Genomic DNA, 26,913 nt, shown 5'->3' with positions numbered 1-26,913 from the left:
CCGCTTCTTCGTTCACTCAGATGAAAGAAAGCAAAATAGGGGCGTGTACAGCCTCACGGCACATCGCTTCTTTATTTTACAACCCAAAAGCAGGACCTCCACACCTTTTCGTTCTTGGCACAATTACTCTCCGAAACTTTCCGTCAGAACCAATAAATGCCCTGCATAGGCGTGCGAGAAATAAAAGAAAACACGATAATTTCCCAATCGGGAACAATAACGTTGGTCCGAGAAAAACCCGAAATTCGAGGCACGGATTCTCCCTACTCTCTCTTCCATGCATCCCCTTTGTACCCCGGGCAGTATGAAACCGGAGATCGTCGCCGCCGTCGGCTTTCTGTCCAGATTTCTGCGGATTAAAGGAAACGTCAACGACCGCCAGGTTCAAATATTCAGCCAGTCTCTCCAGGAAATCCTTACAGGTACGGGTACGCAGATAATTCGTACACAAAGAGGAATGTGACCATATAACATCGGTGTGTAATCAACACGCATTGTTTAATTATCCAAATGTATAGCCTTCGTCACGTCTATTGTAAAACAATTTGGGTCACGCTAAGTAAACAGCAGTCCGTTTGGGTTAAGCGTGAAGAATTAGTGCATCACACAATGCCTGTTATTTTTAGCTCACTGGGCTGAGTTCAAAGTATTTTGTGAAACAGTGGAATAATGGATACGTTTTCCTAGTAAATTACCGTGTAGTTTTTAAATTGTTGAAACCAAATTACAATTTCTCGGTGGAGCGTATGGCTGTTTTTCCTAGTCGACGGTGCTCATAGAACGATCAAATCAGCCCCAGAGGCGTAATGAATTACGTAATGCTTACAGTTGCCTACGCGAAAATGTGGGAGTGCATTTTTTTAACGGACTATCATCCTGTTTTGACATCTCATAAAAAGAGTAAGTACAGTACAGCTTGTGGACCGCACATCTTATTACCATGAAGCGTTTATATTCACTTTCCTGCTGCGCTGTGAGCGCGTCCTTTAGACAGACCTCATAAAAGAAATAATTGAAAGATTAATAATTAATCAACTCATTATATGTTGTTGATTAACGGCTGAACCTTATGCTGGTTACATGGTCGTGTAGGTTTTCCGCAATGACGGGCCTTTTCTGGTTTTGTTTTGTTCATTAACGGCAATAAGTGTGTGTGTAAGTGTGAATATTTAATTTTTACGCACCCTGGTGACCCCGGTGATTATAGCATATTTTAGAAAGCAATGGACTGAAAACAATCTCTCTCTCTCTCACACACACACACACACACACACACATACAGACACAGACTACTGCTATATTTATTATTGATTTCTAGAAATATGTTTCGAGTCAGCTCCTTTTGCCATAATTGTCTTTTGCAAGTTGGTCTGTACAATCAGGGGCAATAGTTCATAGTGAGATATTTACCATCATTATTCTTTCAATGCACTAAACACATTTTCAGCATCTCATTAAAAGTGCAATTCATAACTTCTACAAAACGTCTGGATACAAACTGTAAACCCACCGCAGATTCAGTCTTCCTGCACCCACAGAAATTCTCACAAAAGCCAGAGACCAAATGTTCCCATAAGCACACAGGTCACTGCACACAGGACTCCCAGGCAGGCCTTGCCGTGTCAGTCCATCTCTGCACTCTCCCTGTGTCGCCCTGCTGTGGGAAAGCCACTGGGGCACTAAGGCCGATCATCACCATTAGGAGACAAACTGACAAAGAAACTGGGGCAGCCATGAAGTGGGAAGTTTTCTGTGGATGTTGTTAGTGAAGTGCGACAGGTAGATGTGAGGGACGGATGACGGAAGAGCTGCTGCGGTTGCTGTGGTTGTTACTGAGAGCATAAAAGATGGGGGGGGGGGGGGTAGCAGCAGGCTCACGGAGCTGTGTTGCTGTGGTAGGTGTTTCTGAGGGCGAGCGATGAGTGAATATCAGTGTGTCTGGTGAGAGGCAGCACCTCGACATCTGGGTACAGGGGGACTGACAGGTCCTGTTGCACTGTGGGTAGAGTGGGGGGGGGGCTGAGTGATGTGGAGGGGTTAAGTGAGCACAGTGCCCTGTTTCAGGTGGAGAAGGGTCAAACTGACCCCACAGGCTGTGCTTCCACTGACCTGCTTTTACAGGTTTAATAAAACAGAGGAGTTTGCCCTCACTGTCCTCAGCAGGTTAGGGTCCCGTTAGACCAGCACACACACACACACACACACACGCACACACTCACACACACTCACACACACACACACTCACACACACACGCACACACACGCACACTCACACACACACGCACACACACTCACACGCACATACACTCACACACACGCACACACACTTACACACACACACACACACACGCATGCACACACAGACACACACACTCACACACACACACACACTGGCCTGTGCCAACCCTCACAGACCTGTGGGCCGCTGTGTGAACAGCACGTGATAGGCTGTGATGGGCTTGTTTTTTCAGGAGTGTTGAAGGTGTTGGGATGAATTAAATCCCTGATCTGCTACAAATGTGCAGGTGCTGTGAGTGTACTGCTAGTGTGCACGTGTGTGTGCGGGAGAGAGTGCATGTGCGCTGGTGCACGTGTGCGCTGTGGATGTTTACAGGGACATGTGCGTGCGTATGTGGGAGAGAGTGCATGTGCCCTGGTGCACGTGTGCGCTGTGGATGTTTACAGGGACGTGTGCGCTGTGGATGTTTACAGGGACGTGTGCGCTGTGGTTGTTTACAGGGACGTGTGCGCTGTGGTTGTTTACAGGGACATGTGCGTGCGTATGTGGGAGAGAGTGCATGTGCCCTGGTGCACGTGTGCGCTGTGGTTGTTTACAGGGACGTGTGCGCTGTGGTTGTTTACAGGGACGTGTGCGTGCAGCACAGGTCTGTTCTCTTTATAAACAGGCCGTCTCTCAGTGCAGCTGGCGGACTGTTACAGGCAGAGCGGTTGTGCAATCAGCAGCTCGTCCTGCACGCAGCCCTGCTGGGACCGTTTAGGGCTGCTTATCAGACAGGCAGGCGCTTACTTTTACAGCGCATGACACACACACACCCACATACACACACACACACACACCCACATACACACACACACACACACCCACATGCACACCCACCCACATACACACACCCTCATGCACACACACACACACACCCACATACACACACCCACATGCACACCCACCCACATACACACACCCACTCACACACACACACCCTCATGCACACACACACACACACCCACATACACACACACACCCTCATGCACACACACACACCCACATACACACACACACACACACCCACATGCACACCCACCCACATACACACACCCACTCACACACACACACCCTCATGCACACACACACACACACCCACATACATACACCCACTCACACACACACACCCTCATGCACACACACACACACACACACCCACATACACACACACACCTACATACACACTCCCACTCTCACACACACACACACACACACCCACATACACACACCCACTCACACACACACACCCACATACTCACACACACACACACACACACACATGCACACCCACCCACATACGCACACACATACGCACACACACACCCACTAGAATGCACACAAGCTCGCATGGAGAGGGAACGCCTGATTGTGGCCGTGTCTGTGTGCGTACATACGACTTGGCTAGCACTCAGCTGAACCGTTGCAATCACAGCACGTTGCTTAAACTGCAAACTGCTGCTCTGCGCGTATGCAGGCTAGCTAGCGGTGGCAACTATCATAGTTAGCGGTGGCAGCTAGCATCGTTAGCGGTGGAAGCTAGCATTGTTAGCGGTGGAAGCTAGCATCGTTAGCGGTGGAAGCTAGCATTGTTAGCAGTGGCAGCTAGCATGGTTAGCGCCACAGCGTGGATGTTTTTACTCTTTCTGTAAGCCGTGAGGCTAACTGCTCCTCCCCTGTCCCCGTTTCTCTCTGCAGAGCAATACAGGCACCACTGGTTCCCCGACCGGCCCTGCAAGGGCTCGGGCTACCGCTGCATCCGCATCAACCACAAGATGGACCCGCTGGTGGGGCAGGCGGGCCAGCACGTGGGCCTGAGCACGCAGCGGCTGTACGGCCTGCTGCCAAGCGAGCTCACGCTGTGGGTGGACCCCTTCGAGGTGTCCTATCGCATAGGGGAGGACGGCTCCATCTGCGTCCTGTACGAGTCCCAGCCCGCCGCCCCCGCGCCACAGCCCCCCCTGCTGGACAGCCGCATCAGCTGCAAGGAGGAGCTGCTCCTGGGCCGGGCCGGAGGAGCTGCCGGCTTCGGCATGATGGCGGTGTCCAGCTAGAGGCCCCGCCCACCTGGCCCATCGGGACAGGGGACCAGGAAGGAGGTGAAACGAGGGGGGTGGACTTCTCGTTGGGGTTTTGGGGTTTTTTGGGTTTGTGTTTTTCCTGATTTGGCTTTTTGGAGGGACTCTGTCGTGGGGCAGAGGACGTGGGGACAGCGACGGGACTTTGGATGAGAGAAAGTGCCCCCCCTTGGGGACGGAAGGTGAACTGTCCCTGCTGGAGAGATTCCAGAATATTACTTTGCACTTTTAAATAATGTTAATGTCCTTCACTGCCACCACTTCCACACACACACATGCACACGCACGCACACACACACACACACACACGCCAACCCAGCATGTACAGAACTACTTTCAGGATAAGCATAAATTGTTATTTTTTTTTATAGATATTTCAATTGCTATGAATTTAGTGGGGTTTTTTTGGCTAACAGGGAAAAGCAGTATGGGGGTGACCTGACTCTGCACTACGTTTTGGAAGCTTATCTTTCCCATTTAAAACGGAAGCTCATTTAAACGGATCAGACCAGAGCAGAACAGCGTTGGCTCTCTCTCAGACAGAGCCGTCGCCTGCAGCAGGTGTACCTGTGGGACAGGTGAGGCGCTGCAGGGCGTGTGGTGCCCCATATCACTCTCGCCAGCCCAGGAGCCGGGGGCCGGACACCAGTAAGGGCAGCTAAATCCACTCCGGCCCCTGGAGCACTCCTGCTGGCTGGAGGGCGAAGCCAGCACGCGCACTGAGCACGCTCTGTAGGGCCCAGCCCTCCCCCACTGAGAGAGAGAGAGAGAGAGAGATGGGCGGGGCGGTGGGCGGGGTCAAGGTGAACATCAGTGGATCTTCCACAGGTCAGATTGCCCCCCCCCCACACACTAACACACACACACACACACACACACACACAGACGCACACACACACACATGCACACACACCTCATGGCTGACACAGATGCCAGGAGACTGAAGCCAGAGGAAAGCTCATTCTTTTCTTACACTATTGATCAACTGGACGCACCCCCCTCTACATGTGAACTTTGACCCCTCTGCAATTATTAGTGCTCCTTTTATGTCTGGTGTGCAGCATTTGTGCAGCATCTGGAGTTTTCATATTTTTCCCATGTGTAATTTAGCAAATGTTGGTGATTCATCGAGAATGCTCCGAAGTTTTTCTAAATCTTCTATTAATCAAAAACTCAGATTTGTTAACCCCCCCCCAAAAAAAAAACTCTTTCTGTCCCCGCGGCACAAATGGTCTCTAAGGATGCCTTTAGGTGGGTGTGGCCACAGGAGTGGGAGGGGCTAAGCAGATTAAATGCACTAACATATGAAGGCAAACTGTCGTGAAAAAGACAGGAATCTGTCCAGGAATGTACTGCCAAACTCAGGCCAAGAGACCAGACCTTTATAAAGTCACTCAAATACTGTTATTAAATTATTATATGAGAATTAGGGGTGTACCGATCGATCGGCCGTGGGGTTGGAACCCGCCAGTTTTTGCTCCAGAACACGCGATCGGTGACCAGTGGATTTTGGCCGATCTGTGGTTTTGTGATGTAAGAAAGGAGAGCAGAGGCCATTTGCAAGATGCACTGGAACGCTGCCACTCTGTCTTTCAACAAAATGTCCGCCGTCTGGAAGTGATACGAAGTGTGTGAAGCAGACATTTAAAAAAAAAAAACCTGGGTCTTATTTTCATAATATTTTTCATCAATCCTATCAGTTCTGATGTTATTTTATGTAACTGATTCATTGTCAGATTTTGGCTTTTTAGATGTGTTTTTTCCCCTCTATGCCAGTAGCTTCACCACCGCATCTATGGGGCACATCAGGATATAGTACAGGTTCAGTTTACCTCAAACAAGTCCGGTTTATCTAAACCTACTAAAACTATTGGGAAGTGAAAATGTACATTTTTAAATTTGTCGACAATTTTTAATAATTCTGTCTGAACTAGCAGAATTGACCACAAGCTACACAATTTTGTGCGCACACAAATTCAATTTAGCTCTTTGTCTGTGTGTTCTGATTCAAATAAATATAGTCGGCCATCAAAGTGGAGAGGTTTGACCACACCCTCGTAATAGTCTGATGAATAATTAGCTAGTGCAACAAGTTCAGGATTTGAATTTTCAACATTATCAACATTATAAGGAAAAATACATGGACTCTACTTGCATCTTTGGACCGGCCTACTAGAGAAATGGACTCTTCTGCAGCAACTGCAGCAGATGTCTCATTGCACTGAATCTCCTATGATAAAGCACTGCCACACATCATGGTGTGAAGCCATCTAAACACATTCTTCTGCCTTGGCCTGGTGGCTACGACAACAATATAACAATAATGCTGTTGAAAATTATAATCATAATGAAAATATCTGAATGTACTGGTAGCCCATAGGGCAAATGAACAATCTTATGTTTTCTTTGTTACCTGTAAAATAAAAAAAATCGGCCATCGCAATTTACTGATTCGGCTTTTAAAAATCGGCAACCGGAATCGGCCATAAAAATTTATGATCAGTGCGCTAATGAAAATGTTTATCATCACATAAAATAACTTTGTGTTTAATCGTGAGAACTGGCCATTCAGCCATCGTAAAAGAGTGATCCCAGGAATCCATTTCATTCTGTGGTTTGATTTATTATTTGTTTTTAAGAGAAGACATTATGCTGGCACAGGACCAAAGCTGTATTCTTAAGGTAGAAAAATGAGTTTCCATTCTTTGTTGATTAAATCTGCCCTCTGTTTTGTTTTTCTTTAAAAAAAAAAAAACTGATAAAATGGGGAAAAAAAGTTGCCCTTGAAGAAGTGTCATGTTCCTACACCTCTGTGATGTCACAACCATACACCTGTGATGTCACGTGCCTGTGCACCACTGTTCTACCCCGTCCTCAGTGGGTGAATCATGATGAACTGCTGTAAATTTGTACAGTTGGTGTAAATTGATTGTGAGGAAGTTGTACAGATTTCTATATTTTGGAAGAAAATAGTTTTTCTCCTCTTTATTAAAACTTTTGCTCTGTCAAAATTCCCAGAGGGTCTGTTTTTTCTTCTTCTCTATGGTTCTGCCCTTAGAGACAGTTTTTACACACACACACACACACACACACACACACACACACACGCATCTGCACATTCAGTCCACACCACAACCAGCGCAGAGTGCTGTCCTCAAATTGAGACAGTTCATTGTTACATACTGGCCTCGTTCATTCTATAGATTCAAATGAATCTGGATCTACAGTCTGTAATGAAACAATGTCTCCAAAACAAATCACCAAATAAATGACTAATTAAAGTATCTGGATGTATAACATTGGCATGATAGCAATGGCCGCTGTCATAAAAATCCCTCAGCCACCCTCCTCTCTGGCCTGTGAGGCGCTTATCATGTGACTGAGGGCTTTATGTGCCTTTTCAGTTTCAGGAAATGGCGGACGTGGGCACGGCTCGAGTTTGTTCGCCGCTGAGCTAAGGACACTGAAATAGTCTTTCGGGAAATGAAAATGGTAACATAATAACCCCAAATAACCACAGGGCCAGAACACACTCAGAGCTGAGAAAACAGGCGCTCTGCACTGACACAAACACAGACCCCTGTGCTGTTCTTATACACACAGATCTCTATACTATTCTTACTAACACAGACCCCTGTGCTGTTCTTATACACACAGATCTCTATACTATTCTTACTAACACAGACCCCTGTGCTGTTCTTATACACACAGATCTCTATACTGTTCTTACTAACACAGACCCCTGTGCTGTTCTTATACACACAGATCTCTATACTGTTCTTACAAACGTGTGTGTGTGTATGTGTGTGTGTGTGTTTGTATGGTATGTGTGTTTGTGAGTGTGTATGGTGTGTGTGTGTGTGTTTGTGCGTGCATGCGTGTGTGTGTGTGTATGGTGGTGCCAGCACCGCCAGCACAGCCAGCACAGTTCGCACAGTCAGCACAGTCAGCACTGCCAGCACCGCCCTGCTGCCCATGTTCTCCCTCATGCCCGCCTCCAGGTTGGCACCGTAGCTATTTTGGCTGACTTTTCAAACGCAGCAAACAGGTATGAACCGGCTCTCATTATCTATCTGATTGTGTGACACTGGCGTGGATCTTGATCTTGATCCGTTTCAGTGAACATTTAGGCTGAGATCCCATGCAGTGGCATCGGTCCTACATCAACACCGGTACATGCACCCGCCCACACGCCCTCCACGCAGGTGCCAAATTCCAAACGGCAGACGCACGAGCTGAGCTGTTTCTCACAGAGTCAGCAGAGCCCTGTTAGCAGAGCCCTGTTAGCAGAGCCCTGTTAGCTGAGCTCTGTTAGCTGAGCCCTGTTAGCTGAGCCCTGTTAGCTGAGCTCTGTTAGCTGAGCCCTGTTAGCAGAGCCCTGTTAGCTGAGCTCTGTTAGCTGAGCCCTGTTAGCAGAGCCCTGTTAGCTGAGCCCTGTTAGCAGAACCCTGTTAGCTGAGCCCTGTTAGCAGAGCCCTGTTAGCAGAACCCTGTTAGCTGAGCCCTGTTAGCAGAGCCCTGTTAGCTGAGCCCTGTTAGCAGAACCCTGTTAGCTGAGCCCTGTTAGCAGAGCCCTGTTAGCAGAACCCTGTTAGCAGAACCCTGTTAGCAGAGCCCTGTTTAGCTGAGCTCTGTTAGCAGAACCCTGTTAGCTGAGCCCTGTTAGCAGAGCCCTGTTAGCAGAACCCTGTTAGCAGAGCCCTGTTAGCTGAGCCCTGTTAGCTGAGCCCTGTTAGCAGAACCCTGTTAGCAGAGCCCTGTTAGCTGAGCCCTGTTAGCTGAGCTCTGTTAGCTGAGCCCTGTTAGCTGAGCCCTGTTAGCTGAGCCCTGTTAGCTGAGCTCTGTTAGCTGAGCCCTGTTAGCTGAGCCCTGTTAGCTGAGCCCTGTTAGCTGGCTATACCAGGCGGGTCCAGGGTCCAGAGTCTGAACCCAGTTTATAGTTTATAGTTCTGCGCGTGCGCTGCTGAGAAGCAGGTGCTAAGGTGAGACGCGCACACAGGGCAGAGCTGCAGCTGCGCCGTGAGGCCGAACGAGCCGAAACGCGCTGGAGACGCTTCACCTGCACGTGCTTCCCGTCAGCTCACGAGCCGAGGAGAGGAGAGGACTTTCACACCGACCCCCCAAAACACAACAATCCCATCCCCATACGCCCAAACCCAGCCCCTTAAACACGCAGGACTGCGCTCGCTTAGCGCTTAGTGCCATTAGCGCTGCGTCTGCCCTGCGTCTGCCCTGCGCTGCGTCTGCCCTGCGCTGCGTCTGCCCTGCGCTGCGTCTGCCCTGCGTCTGCCCTGCGCTGCGTCTGCCCTGCGCTGCGCCCGTCTGCTCCGAAGGCCCGGGGCGGCCCGTAACCGGGGCGGCCCGTAACCGGAGCGACCCGTAACCGGGGCACAGTGAGTAAACACGGCCGGGCCGACGGCGGCACGTCAGAGCGACACGCCCTGCCTGATACATCCTGCTCTCTGAGCCGCAGGATTCCCATCATTCCACAACGCCCAGCATGCAGAGCAGGAAGCCTAAAATAAGCCCTCTACCCTACCCTACCCTGCCCTGCCCCCCACCATCCCCGCCCCCCCCAGAGGAACCCGACTGTGCTGTGACCGCAAACCACAAAGCCTGTTAGAGGCTCTGTGTGTGTGTGTGTGAGAGTGTGTGAGAGTGCATATGCGTGTGTGTGTGACTATGTGTGTGTGTGTGTGTGTGTGTGTGTGAGACTACGTGTATGTGTATGTGTATGTGTGTGTGTGTCTCAGGGCCCAAAGGTCAGTGCACCCTTTCCCTGACTCTGTTTTACAGCTGGATGGATCACCTGACTGGTCTCAGGAGTGCAGAGCATAATCTAATAAAAGCTCATCAGATTCCTGTGCCCTGTGGTCTGAGACATGTGGGACTGCCAGGCTGTCACTAAAAGGGGGGGGGGGTCTCTGTGCCAGAGGCGTGCTTAAGATCTCTGGGTCCAGGGCTTCAGGGGAAAAATGGGAAGCAGAGGAGGAGCCTGTGGTGGAGAGGGCTACACGGAACATTTCGGAAAAACTGAGGCTTCACAAACCTCACAGTGGGAGGAGCTACTGTCAATCAATCACTGCTGTCAATCACTGACTCATGTGAGAAGGCTGAAAAGAAGCTGCCGTAATTAGCACTGGGGCAAAAGGCTGACTGTCAGTGTCACAGCGACTGGATCAGAATGACTGCGCTCACAGCGAGCACAGCCAGCACAGCGAGCACAGCGGTGCACAGCGAGCACAGCGAGCACAGCGGTGCACAGTGAGCACAGCCAGCACAGTCCGCACAGTCAGCACCGTCAGCACAGCGAGCACAGCGGTGCACAGCGAGCAGAGCGGTGCACAGCGAGCACAGCGAGCACAGCGAGCACAGCGAGCACAGCGGTGCACAGCGAGCACAGCGAGCACAGCGGTGCACAGCGAGCACAGCGGTGCACAGCGAGCACAGCGAGCACAGCGAGCACAGCGAGCACAGCGAGCAGCGTCTGTGTTCATGGCTGATGTAACACATCAGGCCCCTGGAGTTTCCCAGCAGGCCAGCGATGTGGAGCAGCCGCTCTCGTGCGGTTATGATGTTCTCTCTCGTTTTCATTTCCTCTCGCTGAAGATGAGGAGCCCATCAGATGTACAGATGAACATGTCAGCTGTTTCCTGTTTTCTTGCACATAGTGCACCGCAGAAGAGCGAGAGAAAAGAGCGAGAGAGAGAGAGAGAGAGAGAGAGAGAGAGAGAGTGAGAGACAAAGTGAAAGTGAGCGAGAAAAAGAAAAGGGGAAGACTGAAAGAGGAGAGACACAGAATGTGCCTTTCTTACTCAGGAAGTGATGGGGGGCTCAGGTTCTATTTGCAGCTATTGTGAACCTCCATGCTCGGCTGTGGAAACACACACACACACACACACATACACACACACGCACGCACCACAGACACACACACACACACGCACGCACCACAGACACACACACCGCACACACACACACGGTCCTGGTATCAGATCAGATTCTCTGATTCTGTGGAACGCCTGGGGCTTTTTTCTAACCACTAATTACAGTCACCATGGTTACGTTATCGCATGCCACCCATATTCTCCTCAAAGCGTTCTATGGCAAAGCAAACTGCACTTCGCTTCAGATATAAACAGACCAGGGCCCATATTCATACATATTCATTAAGGACCAGTTTTCCTCTACTCGTGTTCTAACCTCTAACCATATCCATTATTAGCTAAAAGGTCCCAGATAAGAGCTCTTACACCGAGACACACCAGAAAGTTGTTTTGCTGAGAAAGGCAGACTCGTGCTTCTTGTGGTGTTGGAAAATATCCCAATCAGAACGCGACGGGTGTGTAGTTTGAAAAACTGGGGAAAAGGTGCAAACCATACAGAAAAGAGTCCACCAATCCGCACGCAGTAAATCAAGGATCATCATCTGTTGCTGAGCAGAACGAAGCTTGAGCTGCACTCCGACCAGGCAACAACAATGCATTCACGCACAATGCTTTTTTCCACTCATATGAAAATCAAGGATTCAAGGATCATTCTTGAGAAATGTTGCTAACAAATTTTTAACAGAATTAAACTCAGGGTTTCATAGTGGGCGGGGCCTGAAGGTGATGCCGTTTCTTATGCCCGCAATCATGCTCCTTTTCCCAGCATTCCATGGGCATGTGCCCCCATTGGACGGCTCACGGTGGGTGGGGCAGCGATGGCCCTGATGTGTAGATGTTGTCTCATACTCTGCGGCCCCCCCTCCAGAGTATGAGACACCCTATAAAATAAACAGCTGGAGATATTGAGGCAGGAAGCAGTGGTTCTCTGGGCCGAGGGGGATGCAGAGAGCTACAGGCCGAGCTGGGGGATTTGACTAATGGGGAAAGCATCTGTCCTCCCCGCTCTCGCTCCAGGAAGTGCTGTTTTTGACTCACTGCTCTTGGCTGAGCATAGCTAATCAGAGCCCGATAAACATCCTTTTTAAAATAACATTTTCCCTGGAAGAGACCACCGCGGGATCGGCAACTGGTGCCATGACACAGCGAGTGACACACACTATACGCACGTTTGCGGTTCCAGATATGAGCAGTTATGGATGCAGTTACAGATATGAGCAGTTATGAATGCGGTTCCAGATATGAGCAGTTATGGATGCAGTTACAGATATGAGCAGTTATGGATGCAGTTACAGATATGAGCAGTTATGGATGCAGTTACAGATACGAGCAGTTATGAATGCAGCTACAGATATGAGCAGTTATGAATGCAGTTGCAGACATAAGCAGTTATGAATGTTGACCTAGAGCTAATGAAGGCGATACCTGCTGCTTATGAATGAGTTATGCGGGTCTTATGAAGGACAGGTCAGAGAACTTGTGCTCTGAAATATTGTTTTACTGGATGTCTTTTATCCCACTGTATAAATCCACACTACATAAATCATCGAAAATGATTCCATTAAAACACACTCACACACACACACACACACACACACACAGTTAAAGTTGAATGCAGTGTGTGTGAGCTCAGATGTACCTGTTGGCCAGGTGAGGATCCTGTTATCTCTGTGCTGGTGCTGATGTCAGTGACTCCACCCCTTTGGTGCTGAAGCCAGTGATGGACACACACAGCAAAATGCCAGGATGGCTCAGAACTCTAAGACAGGAGCAGGAAAAGAGAACAGGTGTGTATGTGGATTCAGCATCACATCTGAGTCTCTAAACACAGAGTCTCCCTGTACTGTGTGTGTGCGAGTGTGCACGTGTGTCTTTGTGTTTGTGTGTTTGTGTGTGAGACTGTGCATGTGTGTATGTGTGTGAGACTGTGTGTGAGACTGTGCATGTGTGTGAGACTGTGCATGTGTGTATGTGTGTATGTGTGTGAGACTGTGCATGTGTGTATGTGTGTGAGACTGTGCATGTGTGTATGTGTGTATGTGTGTGAGACTGTGTATGTGTGTGAGACTGTGCATGTGTGTATGTGTGTATGTGTGTGAGACTGTGTATGTATGTGTGTGAGACTGTGCATGTGTGTATGTGTGTGAGACTGTGCATGTGTGTATGTGTGTATGTGTGTGAGACTGTGTATGTGTGTATGTGTGTGAGACTGTGCATGTGTGTATGTGTGTGAGACTGTGCATGTGTGTATGTGTGTATGTGTGTGAGACTGTGTATGTGTGTGAGACTGTGCATGTGTGTATGTGTGTGAGACTGTGCATGTGTGTATGTGTGTGAGACTGTGCATGTGTGTATGTGTGTGACACTGTGTGTGAGACTGTGCATGTGTGTATGTGTGTGAGACTGTGCATGTGTGTATGTGTGTGAGACTGTGCATGTGTGTATGTGTGTGAGACTGTGCATGTGTGTATGTGTGTGAGACTGTGCATGTGTGTATGCTGAACTGTTTGTGTGGAGTATGTAACTGTATGTAGCTGTGCTTGCGTGCGCTTGTGAGCTAGCTGCTGAGCTCACTGCCTCCTCATTAGTTCTGCCTCTTTAACCCCGTGCTCCCCCCACCCAGCAGGGGTCTGTCTCCCCCAGGGGATTAATATGCTCCCCTCCTTCCCAGCAGGGGTCTGTCTCCCCCAGGGGATTAATATGCTCCCCCCCTTCCCAGACGGACCACAGACAGTTTGGGGGAGGCAGCACCGTTACGTCCCATCAGGCTCTCCCTTCATAGGAACAGAATATTCTGCTGAAATTAAATATGTGCTCTCTTTGGAAAATGTGATTATAAGTACATTTCCCAGCAATGCATTTTATTAAAAATATATATCATAAAAAGCAGCACTACTTTGAATATTTTCCCATACTGTACATTGTGAGGCACTGCATTACATTCTCTGATCCAGATAATATTATTTATTTCAATATATTGCTGCGATATATTCCATATTTTATTAAGAGCCCACTGAATAATAGTAATGATCTTTCTCTAAAATAGCACTGCATTATTCTCCATGCAGACTGCAGATCTGTAGGCAGACTTTAAGAGATCAGATGATCAGACCTTTCTGCTGAATGTACAGTTTCAGAGAGGCTGCACCATTCATAGTCATCATCATCATCATCATTATTATTATTATTATCATTTTATTATTATTATTATTGTTATTATTATTATTATTATTAGACAGTTTTTTTCACTATTTTACACAGTGACATGCACACACATGTACACACACACACACGCACGCACACACACATACACACATGCACACACACACACACACACGCACACATTTTAAGGCTACATTAATGCGTGGGACGTGTGAAAACCCTCCTCTGAATTTGAGGTTGCAGGAACACCACAGGTTTCAATGGCCAGATAAAGAGGAAGTGAGGTCACAAAGGGGGGGGGGGGGGGGGGGGGGGGGCTGAGAACAGCGCTCTGTGCACTGAGCCCCAGCCAGCTGAGAGTCCATCTGTCACCAACACAACAAATCATCTCAGGACTGAGCATGCTCATATAGTCTCTCCAAATGCCTGCTAAGCAGAAATTAATCTGAAAAGGTAGAGCTTTTCCAGGGGGCAGAAAACTAGACCACGCTGTCTATGCGGATTACAGCATAATGCTCTGACTCTACATGGAGTTGGGATGTTATTCCAGCCCAGCATGGCCAGTCTTATTATTCAATAGGTGGGCAGCAATGGCTAGAGGGTATTCAGGGGGTCATGTGACTCGCCCGCAGGGAAACAAAGAGCAGCAAGAAGAGGGAAAAACAGACGGACAGACGGACGGATGGACGGACGGACAGGCAGACAGACAGACAGTGTTCATAGACTTACTGTGACTTACTGTGTTCATGAGTACTGAACCTTATCAGACCTGTGTTTTGTAGTTGTTCCAATGAACTTTGATATGCCCTTATTGCACGTCGCTTTGGATAAAAGCGTCTGCCAAATAAATGTAATGTAATGAAATGTAATGACAGACAGACAGACAGACAGACAGCTGCTCATTTGGGGCCTGTTCCAGTCCACGTCACTGTCACACAATCAGCCTTTGATCTGCTAAGAAGGATTATATTTCCAGGGCTGGAAAACACTGAAACATGAAAAAGGTTTTCCCCAGACATACATCTTTGAAAAATTTGCCTAATGTTTTATTCAAATGATACAGAAAACAACTTTGAATAATTGAGTTTTTCCCCCAGCTCTGTGTTGGAAAGGACAGAGAGCACAGGGCACTGAGACAGGAGAGAGAGCACAGGGCACTGAGACAGGACAGAGAGCACAGGGCACTGAGACAGGAGAGAGAGCACAGGGCACTGAGACAGGACAGAGAGCACAGGGCACTGAGACAGGAGAGAGAGCACAGGGCACTGAGACAGGAGAGAGAGCACAGGGCACTGAGACAGGAGAGAGAGCACAGGGCACTGAGACAGGACAGAGAGCACAGGGCACTGAGACAGGACAGAGAGCACAGGGCACTGAGACAGGACAGAGAGCACAGGGCACTGAGACAGGACAGACAGCACAGGGCACTGAGACAGGACAGAGAGCACAGGGCACTGAGACAGGACAGAGAGCACAGGGCACTGAGACAGGACAGAGAGCACAGGGCACTGAGACAGGACAGAGAGCACAGGGCACTGAGACAGGACAGAGAGCACAGGGCACTGAGACAGGAGAGAGAGCACAGGGCACTGAGACAGGACAGAGAGCACAGGGCACTGAGACAGGACAGAGAGCACAGGGCACTGAGACAGGACAGAGAGCAGTCCTCATTCACGCTCAGGGCTCCTGTGAATCACTCTCTACTGCTCTGTCCCCTTTAAGGAGAAGCAATCAATCACATATTACAGAAAGCTCTGCAACAACAAATGTACACATTCCCACAAGCGTACAAAATGAGTTCACACACACACACACACACACACACAGACACAAAAACACACACACCTACACGCACCCACAAACACACACACCCACACGCACACACATACACCATCGCACATGTACCCGGTTGTTTTTAAAGAATCAGAAGTGCGCACAGTGGTGTCTGTGTTCTATGGAAGGTGAACACGCTGGGGTGTGTCTGAGAGCAAACACCAATCTGCAGTTTGAACTTTATGGCAGTTCATCTGCTTAACATACCGAACTGCTGCAGTTATCTCTGCTCTGTCAACAAGCTCTGGAACAGCTCACGCTGCTGAGGTCTGGGTTTCACTTGCAGAGCAACCACCGCTTTACAGATTCCATCATTACTGAAATGTTATTTTAACCTGGGTGGACTTCAGAAATTAAACTCACATTTGTTTGTGACTGAACTCCACTGTTTTCATTATTAAGTCGGTTCTGTAAGCTGACTGTTGCACAACAACAACGATTTCCTCTAATTAGACACTTGTGTGTGTCTCTTTATGTTTGTCTGATAATCAGACGGCGCCCCTTTGCGCACGTATGTGCCTGCATTGCACAAGCACTGCGAAAAATCAGTCAGATGCAGTGAATAGAAAATGTGTGCCTCTCTTTCTGCATGCATTTCACAGCAGATATTCCCTCTTATCTCTCCTGCGAAACAATGCCAATAATTGTTTTTTTTTTCAATAATTACTTTGGAAGCATGAAGCATGTTTAAGTAAAAGGTTATGGATAAATATGTGTACGCATAGTCAAATAAATATTTCAAAAACACTGCAGACTTTGATAAACATGGGCTCTGTATGTATGCGATGTGGCAGTGTAATATAATGCTAAATCCCATAAGAGGTTGCAGGTTTGAATCCCAGCTGAGGCACTGCAGTTGTAGCCCCCTGTGCAACACACCTAACCTGCAGTGCTACAGTAAAATGTCCAGCAGCACACATGGACTGTATGCAAAACTGCCATCTGTTTAAGTCACTTTGGACACATGCTGAAATTTAATGAAATAAACACTTGTTATTTCAGACTTTATTGAACCATTAGTGTCTTATGTCTTTCAACAGCTCAGATGCAGGAACAGAGATTTCACATTGATATTTTTACGACTATTTTTACGATTATTAATGCGAATTCGTTTTTGAAATGCTTTGACATCATTCAATGCCTCGTTTGTGTTCTGTGGTTTCATTTGTGGGTATATGCTGCCCTCCAGTGGCCATACTTAGGCATTGCCGCGGCTTAATTTCGTTAGGTCTGTTTTTGCAGTAATTCAGTGACTTAGTTACTGTTAATAAAAACTGACTAAACTGGCTGCTGTCTGACAAAATGGCGGCCTACAGGACCGCTGTCTGATGCTTTGAAGGGCCATTTCACCTGATCTCTGTTCTCGCTGTAGGGTCCTTCACAGGTCTACAGGCCAGAGGTTGTGACCGAAGATTAATTAGAAATTTGCATGATGAATATTGTTCCCATAGCTGCTGTCTGAAGGGTAATAAATCCATCCTTTTTTAAATTTAACACTCTGGTCTGGATAATCAAAACAATGCAGGGATCCCAGAATATTAGTTTGCTTGTGTGTTCAAAGGGAACTCCCTCCACTCACTGTCATCACTTGGTGTGTAGTGTCATCATTCCCTGAATTTCACGAGTCAAAGCGGAATCTTTCCGTGCTCAGCCTGACTCACCATTATCTTTTTCCAAAGTAGTTATCCAGATATCTTACCTTGCACATCATGAGACGCAGTTACCCAGAGGATATGAAACAAACACCTCATCGAGGAGATCCAGGAGATGGACACCTCAGACTTCAACGTTGTGATTGCCCTGTTTTATTGACCACCTGATTGGTGGACAGATCATTTTACCCCTCTCATGACCGTTTATGGTAACACACTGAGGGGCTGTTTCTCTCCCTGATGGTTGAGTGCATTTCAGTGAACACAGCTAGGCCAGGTAGTGTCATAGTGGAAATTCTCTCACCCTCCTAACCCTGAGCTCATTCCTGTTGCTTATTTTATCCGTCCAAGGAGGCCCCTAAAAATGCCTGAGCAAGGACACATGAGTGCATCCTTTGCAGAAGGATTTTTTATTTGGAACGCGTGGCGTATAATGACTGGCCTGTGGACCCACCTCCCCACCTGCCCTGTCTGTAACTGACGTGGCTTCAGTCTGACGCTTGATGTTCCTAATACACGCTTCCTCGATTCCTCCGTCCTCACGTCCTTTCCTTGCGTCCTCCACTGGGTGGAGGTAAGGAAGTGAGAAAAGGATGCAAGCAGGTAAAATAAGCGATGGGAACGAGCCCCCTCTCTCCTCCCTCCATCTCCTCCCCCTCTCTCCTCCCTCCATCTCCTCCCCCTCTCTCCTCCCTCCATCTCCTCCCCCTCTCTCCTCCCTCCATCTCCTCCCCCTCTCTCCTCCCTCCATCTCCTCCCCCTCTCTCCTCACCTCTGCCTGCCTGCGCTCTCTCCTCCTCCTGTCACTCAAATCCCTGACCACGCCCACCAGACGGCCGCAGGGAGCCAATCCCAGTGGAGCGCCTCGTCTTCGCTGGAGATGACGTCCTTCTCCTGGCTTCTCTCCCCCTATCCACTACACTGTCACTGGCACGTGGGTCCTCCACTGGCCCATAATGCACTTGGAGCACCTCCCTGCGCTTCCTGCTCAGCACTACTGTCAGCTGTCAGGCAGAAAAAGAAAAGGCATCAGCGTTCTCCCCAGTAAAGCATTAATAAACAGTGTGCAATAAACCCACGGCCCTGCGGATAGGCTAAATATTCTTTTTTTTATTTTTAAAAACCATACACAGTACTCGACAAGTTTCAGATGTAAATTGAATCACAATAACAGTTTACATTGCTCAAGATAAATAGACATGAAGTACTTAATTTCCAAATGTAAAGATAAAAAATGCATAAAACAGATGGACAAGCATTTCCTCGTTTCTTCTGCATGGATCATTCTGCCTACCCCCCAAACCCCGCCCCCACTCACCCAAACCCCTCCCCTACCTGCCTCAAACCACGCCCATACCCTCCCCAAACCCCGCCCCTACCCTCCCCAAACCCCGCCCCTACCTGCCCAAACCCCGCCCATACCCACTCCAAACCCCTCCCACCTCCCAACAGTGTAGTTTGCTTAAAGTCCAAAAACTCCGCAGCTCCGCAGTCAAGCTCATTCACTGCTATTGTTTTTCATTTTAAAAAATACAAAGAGTTGCCGTGTCAAAGTTCTCTCACGGGAGACGATGTAAAGTACCCTGCGCAGCTCTGCCGGCGTTGCGTTCTTCCATGCATATCGCCGTACATATGTGTGGACATACCGCCGTACATACGTGTGGACATACCGCCATACATACGTGTGGACATATCACCGTACATACGCGTGGACATATGTACACACGTGTCTCAGCTCTGCAATATTTCCAGTTTATCATCAGGCCAAAAAAAAAAAAACATACTCATCTAACCTGGCAACATTTTACCAGTCGCATGGAGGAAGAGGAGATTCAAAAACAGATTTCACCTTTTTTTGTGCGTGCATGTATCTGTGATTTAAAAAAAAAATGTCACCAGCCTAGAACCCAAAAATAAGTCACTCCAACAATGTTGCTAGGGAGAACGTGCAAGGTTTAAAAGATGTCTTCCTTTGGTTTTAATGTGACCCAGTTTCCGAATCTGCCAGAGCAAACGAAAAAGAAAAAGTTCCACGTCGTCAGGGACAGACACCGCTCTGAGGCTGGCGGCCATTTTAACGCAGAGCCTTGTGACTCCGGGAGGCCCCCGTCACTGTTCCCATCCTGACTTTAAATAACGTCTCCCCCTCCTCGTCCTGAAACACCAGACACATGAAAACAAGGTTTCCCTTGGACACTGCAAAGTTAACTCTAAAAATCTCTTTAGCCAAAAGGTAGGAAATATTTATAATAAAGGTGAATGAATGTCCCCAGCCAGACTACAGCACCCCAGTCCTCATGAAACAAGCCTTAGTGTTCTCTATTAGGTTCTATTTTTCTAACAAATCTTCGAATAAATAAAAAGTTCAGTTCCGATAGAAACATCTTTTTTCCCCGAAAATACAGCAATTATCTGAAAAAAATTTATTTCATTGCTTTTCAGCACTCTAAACCCCCCCACCTGCCCTGCCCCGCCCTGTCCTGTCCCACCCCGCCCTGCCCTGCCCTGTCCTGCCCCATCCAACCCCGCCCTGCCCCGCCCTGTCCTGCCCCATCCCATCCCACCCACCCACCTCATCCCAGGGGTGAGGAAGATTTCTCACCCACTACATGCAGGAAAATAAAAGTATCTACAAACCCATGTAAACAGACCTGCTTTTGTGAGATATATATATTATATATATTATTACATAAATAATTCATAATTAATATTATACAGCAAAAGTCTCTGATTGGGTGAGGGCTGAGAGGAGAGGTCAACACCCCTGATTCAGAGACAGGATTCTAACGCCCCCCTCCCCACCAAACAGACAGGTCACTTTTCATGTTTATGCCCCTCCCCCCTTCACCACAAAGCCAACCACAGAGAGGTAGGAAGGGGCAGAGTGCCCTCTGAATACAGTCTTAAAGAGAATGGAAAATATGTGTATATATCCCACAAAACCAAACCGTACATTCTGACCAATGACTGCTCACGATCCAGTCCTGAGGACAGCCTAATAAACTCCTTTTCTTTTTCCTTCTTCTTCTCCTCCTCTTCCTCCTTGTCGTCCTCCTCCTCCTTTTTCTCCCCCTCAGACGCTGGCTCTGGGTTCCAGCAGGAAGTGTCCGGTGTGGGCGGGGCTCACAGAGAGGGGGCGGGGTCCAGTGTCCGGTGTGGGTGGGGCTCAGAGGGAGGAGGCGGGGCCAAGCGTCCGATGTGGGTGGGGTTCAAACGGAGGGGGCAGGGCCAAGTGTCCCGTGTGGGCGGGGCTCAGAGAGAGGGGGCAGGGTCCAGCGGCTGGTGTGGGCGTGGCTCAGAGAGAGGGGGTGGGGTCCAGGGTCCGGTGTGGGCGGGGCTCAGAGGGAGGGGGTGGGGCCAAGCGTCCGGTGTGGGCGGGGCTCAGAGGGAGGTCTCCAGGCTGTGAAGGGGGCTCCCCGGGGGCAGGCCCAACACCCGGCTCTCCAGGAAGTGCTGGGCTCCACTGTGCACGGCGTTGTTGTTCTGATTGGGCAGGGGCGGGGATGGGGGCGGGGACGGGGGCGGGGCCAGAGCTGTGGTTTCTGGAGGGGGCGTGCCGGGGGAGGAGGAGTTGCGCTTGGTGGGGGCGTCGTCCTCGGCGTCCGTGTCGTCGATGAGGGGGATGTGGGGCTCGGAGTCCTCTATCCGAAACTCGGGGTGGGTCATGAAGTTGTGTATGGAGCTGCGCGCCTCCGCGTTCTCCAGCCCCTCGAAGGGGGAGGCGCTACGGAACGCGTTCACCACCCGGATCTGCGGGGGGCGGAGCCAAAACACACAGTGAGCACCACACACGCTAACCGCGTCCTCTAAGTTAGCTTAACAGACAAGAGCATCAGGCCTGAGGAAGCGTGCATCACGCAGAGAGCACAGGCCTGAGGAAGCGTGCATCACGCAGAGAGCACAGACCCTGCCGCTCTGCCCCCCTCCTGATGGGGACACAGACACACAGGAGGGGCGGCAGGGCTGCACACCACACAAAGCAAAGCCCACAGCTGCAGAGCAGCACAGCCTGAGACACACCCGTCACTCACAGCGCCAGGGACACGACGCAGACCACGTGTATTAGCGCATCCACGGGGGGGGGGGGGGGGGGGGGGGACGAGGCCGGACGCGCGGGGTTAACCGATCCCCACACGGGGGGGGCCGTGGACAAACAAACCCTGAGCCGAGCCGAGCGGGACCAAGCTTAGCAGCGCAGGTGAGCAGTCTGGGACATGCAGTGCACCTGTACCCTCGCCCAAACCGCACCGGGCCTTTGAGCATAGCCCATGACACACGCTAACGTCAGCATAGCCCATGACACACGCTAACGTCAGCATAGCCCATGACACACGCTAACGTCAGCATAGCCCATGACACACGCTAACGTCAGCATAGCCCATGACACACGCTAACGTCAGCATAGCCCATGACACACGCTAACGTCAGCATAGCCCATGACACACGCTAACGTCGGCATAGCCCATGACACACGCTAACGTCAGCATAGCCCATGACACACGCTAACGTCAGCATAGCCCATGACACACGCTAACGTCAGCATAGCCCATGACACACGCTAACGTCAGCATAGCCCATGACACACGCTAACGTCAGCATAGCCCATGACACACGCTAACGTCAGCATGGCCCATGACACACGCTAACGTCAGTATAGCCCATGACACACGCTAACGTCGGCATAGCCCATGACACACGCTAACGTCAGCATAGCCCATGACACGCTAACGTGATCTGACGACCGGCTAAGCTGCAGGCTCGCTGCACGGTCAGGAACGGCCTTGTGTCTGAAAAGAAAGGTTGTGGCTGTTAGCAGCTCAGCGCCTGCAGAGGAAAGTGTGTGAGTGTGAGAGACTGGGGGTCAGTGTGTAAGTGTGTGAGTGTGCTCGCTCTGCCTCTGAGAGAGACTGGGGGTCAGTGTGTGAGTGTGTGAGTGTGCTCGCTCTGCCTCTGAGAGAGACTGGGGGTCAGTGTGTGAGTGTGTGAGTGTGCTCGCTCTGCCTCTGAGAGAGACTGGGGGTCAGTGTGTGAGTGTGTGAGTGTGCTCGCTCTGCCTCTGAGAGAGACTGGGGGTCAGTGTGTGAGTGTGTGAGTGTGCTCGCTCTGCCTCTGAGAGAGACTGGGGGTCAGTGTGTGAGTGTGTGAGTGTGCTCGCTCTGCCTCTGAGAGAGACTGGGGGTCAGTGTGTGAGTGTGTGAGTGTGCTCGCTCTGCCTCTGAGAGAGACTGGGGGTCAGTGTGTGAGTGTGTGAGTGTGCTCGCTCTGCCTCTGAGAGAGACTGGGGGTCAGTGTGTGAGTGTGTGAGTGTGCTCGCTCTGCCTCTGAGAGAGACTGGGGGTCAGTGTGTGAGTGTGTGAGTGTGCTCGCTCTGCCTCTGAGAGAGACTGGGGGTCAGTGTGTGAGTGTGTGAGTGTGCTCGCTCTGCCTCTGAGAGAGACTGGGGGTCAGTGTGTGAGTGTGTGAGTGTGCTCGCTCTGCCTCTGAGAGAGACTGGGGGTCAGTGTGTGAGTGTGTGAGTGTGCTCGCTCTGCCTCTGAGAGAGACTGGGGGTCAGTGTGTGAGTGTGTGAGTGTGCTCGCTCTGCCTCTGAGAGAGACTGGGGGTCAGTGTGTGAGTGTGTGAGTGTGCTCGCTCTGCCTCTGAGAGAGACTGGGGGTCAGTGTGTGAGTGAGAGAGACTGGGGGTCAGTGTGTAAGTGAGAGAGACTGGGGGTCAGTGTGTAAGTGAGAGAGACTGGGGGTCAGTGTGTAAGTGTGCTCGCTCTGCCTCTGAGAGAGACTGGGGGTCAGTGTGTAAGTGTGTAAGTGTGCTCGCTCTCCCTCTGAGATACAGGGGGGCCCTGAGAGAGACTGGGGGTCAGTGTTAACACAGGAAGAGCAGAGGACATCACAAACAGCAGAATAAGACTGATATCATACTCACAAGGAAACAGCACTGACACCACACAGGTAACATAGGAACACTGATATCACACAGGTAACATAGGAACACTGATATCACACAGGTAACACAGGAACACTGATATCACACAGGTATCATTGGAACACTGATATCACACAGGTATCATCGGAACACTGATATCACACAGGTATCATTGGAACACTGATATCACACACAGAACTGTGAAAACCCCTTTTCCTGGAGACGGGGGGAGAAAGGCTGTTTCTGAACAGAGTCCCTCAGCCAGACGTCGAACCCGAGTCCACCATCTCTCGGGCGCCTGACAGGGGGATGAGACTGCAGACCCCCCCGCACCCACCCGGTGTGTCAGCCGGAGCATTCCTGCAGACTGAAGGGTAAGTTCAATAAAGCACACAGAACTAAAGACACACGTATCGGCATCAAAGCACCGACGGCCATTTCAACTCTCAGAACATTCCGGATCGCTGTGGTCATGGGCTAATGCTCAAATATGTACGCAGATAAAACCAGCCGCTGGTGGGGTGGGGGGGGGGTGTACGGTAAAGAAACTGTGGGAGGGGCTAAGAATCACGCCAATCACCCAGACTCCCCTAGCAACGCCTGCACGGAAACAACGCAGAAAGCACAAGAGAAATGCACACGAACGGCCGACAGAACCTGGCTTCAAACTCCACACTTACATAAACACACCAGCTGTGCGGGGGGTGGGAGGGGGGTAGCAATGAGTGGGCTCTCTCTTTCGTGCTTCAGTGCATTATTTTTCTCATCGTTACGTTGAGGAGCGAGGAGCGTTGCGGACAGAATGGGAGCGGCTGGGCGGGACGCGCGGAGGACATGCACTCAGGAAGAGCACTCACTCCCCGCGGCGGGACAGGCTACGTGCGCGGGGCTAGCAGCAGGGCTAGCAGCAGGGGGCACGTCCAGCTGCTGCTGGCTGGCGCCCGAGGACTGCCTCCTCAGAGCCGCCTGAAAGGATCCACTCTGGAAAGCATTGACTACATCCATCTGCAAGAACCAGAGAGAGGGGGAGAGCCTGAGAGAGAGAGGAGGAGAGGGAGAGAGAGGGGGAGAGAGAGAGAGAGGGGGAGAGAGAGAGAGAGAGGGGGAGAGAGAGAGGGAGAGAGAGAGAGGGGGAGAGAGGAGGAAAGGCGCACAGAGCAGTGCACAGCAGAGAGAAAGGCCTGCTGCACCCTACACCCTACATCCTAACACCTTACTTACAGATGCACCCTACACCCTAATACCTTACTTACAGATGCACCCTACACCCTAACACCTTACCTATAAGGTGCGATATAGCTCAGGAGGTAAGACCGATTGTCTGGCAGTCGGAGGGTTGCCGGTTCAAACCCCGCCCTGGGCATGTCGAAGTGTCCTTGAGCAAGACACCCCTAACCTCTAACTGCTCTGGCGAATGAGAGGCATCAATTGTAAAGCGCTTTGGATAAAAGCGCTATATAAATGCAGTCCATTTACCATTTACCTATACATGCACCCTACACCCTACACCCTAACACCTTACTTACAGATGCACCCTACACCCTAACAGCTTACCTATACATGCACCCTACACCATACACCCTAATACCTTACTTACAGATGCACCCTACATCCTAACAGCTTACCTATACATGCACCCTACACCCTACACCCTAATACCTTACTTACAGATGCACCCTACATCCTAACAGCTTACCTATACATGCACCCTACACCCTAACACCTTACCTATACATGCACCCTACACCCTAACACCTTACCTATACATGCACCCTACACCCTAACACCTTACCTATACATGCACCCTACACCCTATTACCTTCCCTATACATGCACCCTACACCCTAACACCTTACCTATACATGCACCCTACACCCTACACGCTATTACCTTCCCTATACATGCACCCTACACCCTGAGGGAGATAGAGGGCAGCAGGTAAATGGCGTGACCTGTCAGCACAGGTAGGCCTGAGGCTGTGGAGCAGGGGAAACCTGCTGGACTCAGGGTTAGGGAACAGCAGGACACAGAGAGAGCAGCAGGAAGTGTGGAGCAGGAGGAGGACAGGGCCCAGCTCAGCTGAAAGAGGCTCTCACACCCTTCGCTTGGAGGGTGCTTCCCGAACCAAACTATGTTTGGCCTTTAAAATAACAGCCTTTCACAGACGTGAGAACCGTACTCCACACCGTGTGCGGGCGTGAAGGAGTCTGAGAGCAGCGCGGACTGATCTGCAGCCCGTGTCACAGCTGGGGGAGAGAGCAGCGCGGACTGATCCGCTTCCACACAGGAAGTGCGATGGAGGACGCGTGAGGGGGTGAGGCGATGACATCGTTGGCGGTGCGCGGTCCAGACCTGGTCAGCGGGCATGTGTGGCACTGAGAGGTGCAAACGTCTCACACAAAGGCACTACGGTTCGGCAGAGCATCCAATGACAATATGGGGAAAAAACAGCCAGTAAGATGCTAATGACAAATGCACCTGATCTGGACTCCAGCAAACAAAGTAGATGTGGGAATGACCAAAAATAAAATGTGGAAATAAAACCATTTTGTTTTTGGGGCCAGTGGGCAGGGTGTGGTCAGCGATCGGGGGGGCGTGGTCAGTGATGGGGGGTGAGGTCAGCGATCGGGTGGGCGTGGTCAGCGATCAGGGGCGTGGTCAGTGATGGGGGGTGAGGTCAGTGATAGGGGGGCATGGTCAGTGATGGGGGGGTGAGGTCAGCGATTGGGGGGTGAGGTCAGCGATCGGGGGGGTGAGGTCAGTGATGGGGGGGTGAGGTCAGTGATCAGGGGCGTGGTCAGTGATGGGGGGTGAGGTCAGTGATGGGGGGGTGAGGTCAGTGATTGGGGGCGTGGTCAGTGATAGGGGGGTGAGGTCAGTGATAGGGGGGGCGTGGCAGAGAGAGGGGGACCGCACCTGGGTCTGGATGCGGTTGAGGGTTAGGGTTAGGGTTAGGGTGTGAGGGGCATGGCAGAGAGAGAGGGGGACCGCACCTGGGTCTGGATGCGGTTGAGGGTTAGGGTTAGGGTTAGGGTGTGAGGGGCATGGCAGAGAGAGAGGGGGACCGCACCTGGGTCTGGATGCGGTTGAGGGTTAGGGTT

At 50.4% G+C, this 26,913-nt stretch overlaps 2 protein-coding genes across 5 annotated transcripts in view; one reads left to right on the top strand and one right to left on the bottom strand.

The window, feature by feature from the left end:
- LOC118219030 (protein BTG1-like) lies at positions 1 to 7,370 on the top strand. Its single transcript, XM_035401826.1, has 2 exons — positions 1 to 422; positions 3,977 to 7,370. Exons 1-2 carry the CDS (start codon positions 278 to 280, stop codon positions 4,330 to 4,332), a joined length of 501 nt encoding a protein of 166 aa, XP_035257717.1. The 5' UTR covers positions 1 to 277; the 3' UTR covers positions 4,333 to 7,370.
- A 12,403-nt stretch (positions 7,371 to 19,773) lies between these two features.
- LOC118219149 (plasma membrane calcium-transporting ATPase 1-like) overlaps positions 19,774 to 26,913 on the bottom strand; it is a 38,990-nt gene continuing 31,850 nt past the window's right edge. For 2 of the 4 annotated variants that reach the window (XM_035402091.1, XM_035402092.1), the window contains exon 21: positions 19,774 to 21,640. In XM_035402091.1, the coding sequence (XP_035257982.1) occupies positions 21,272 to 21,640 (369 nt within the window). In that variant the 3' untranslated portion in view covers positions 19,774 to 21,271. Of the gene's footprint in view, positions 21,641 to 24,669; positions 24,818 to 26,913 lie in introns of all 4 variants that reach the window. The other 2 variants (XM_035402096.1, XM_035402093.1) reach the window with 2 other exon arrangements.

This window comes from Anguilla anguilla, chromosome 19 (genome assembly GCF_013347855.1).
Source record: "Anguilla anguilla isolate fAngAng1 chromosome 19, fAngAng1.pri, whole genome shotgun sequence".
Classification (NCBI taxonomy): Eukaryota; Metazoa; Chordata; class Actinopteri; order Anguilliformes; family Anguillidae; genus Anguilla; species Anguilla anguilla.
Note: the sequence above shows the minus strand (reverse complement) of the source record. Positions and strands in the feature narration are given on the sequence as shown.

What these genes read in the sequence shown, in the direction of transcription:
- LOC118219030 (XM_035401826.1), top strand. Translation starts at nt 278, where the DNA reads ATGCATCCCCTTTGTACCCCGGGCAGTATGAAACCGGAGATCGTCGCC. An exon ending in TCTCCAGGAAATCCTTACAG is followed by an intron (nt 423 to 3,976) that starts GTACGGGTACGC and finishes TTCTCTCTGCAG; the next exon opens with AGCAATACAGGCACCACTGG.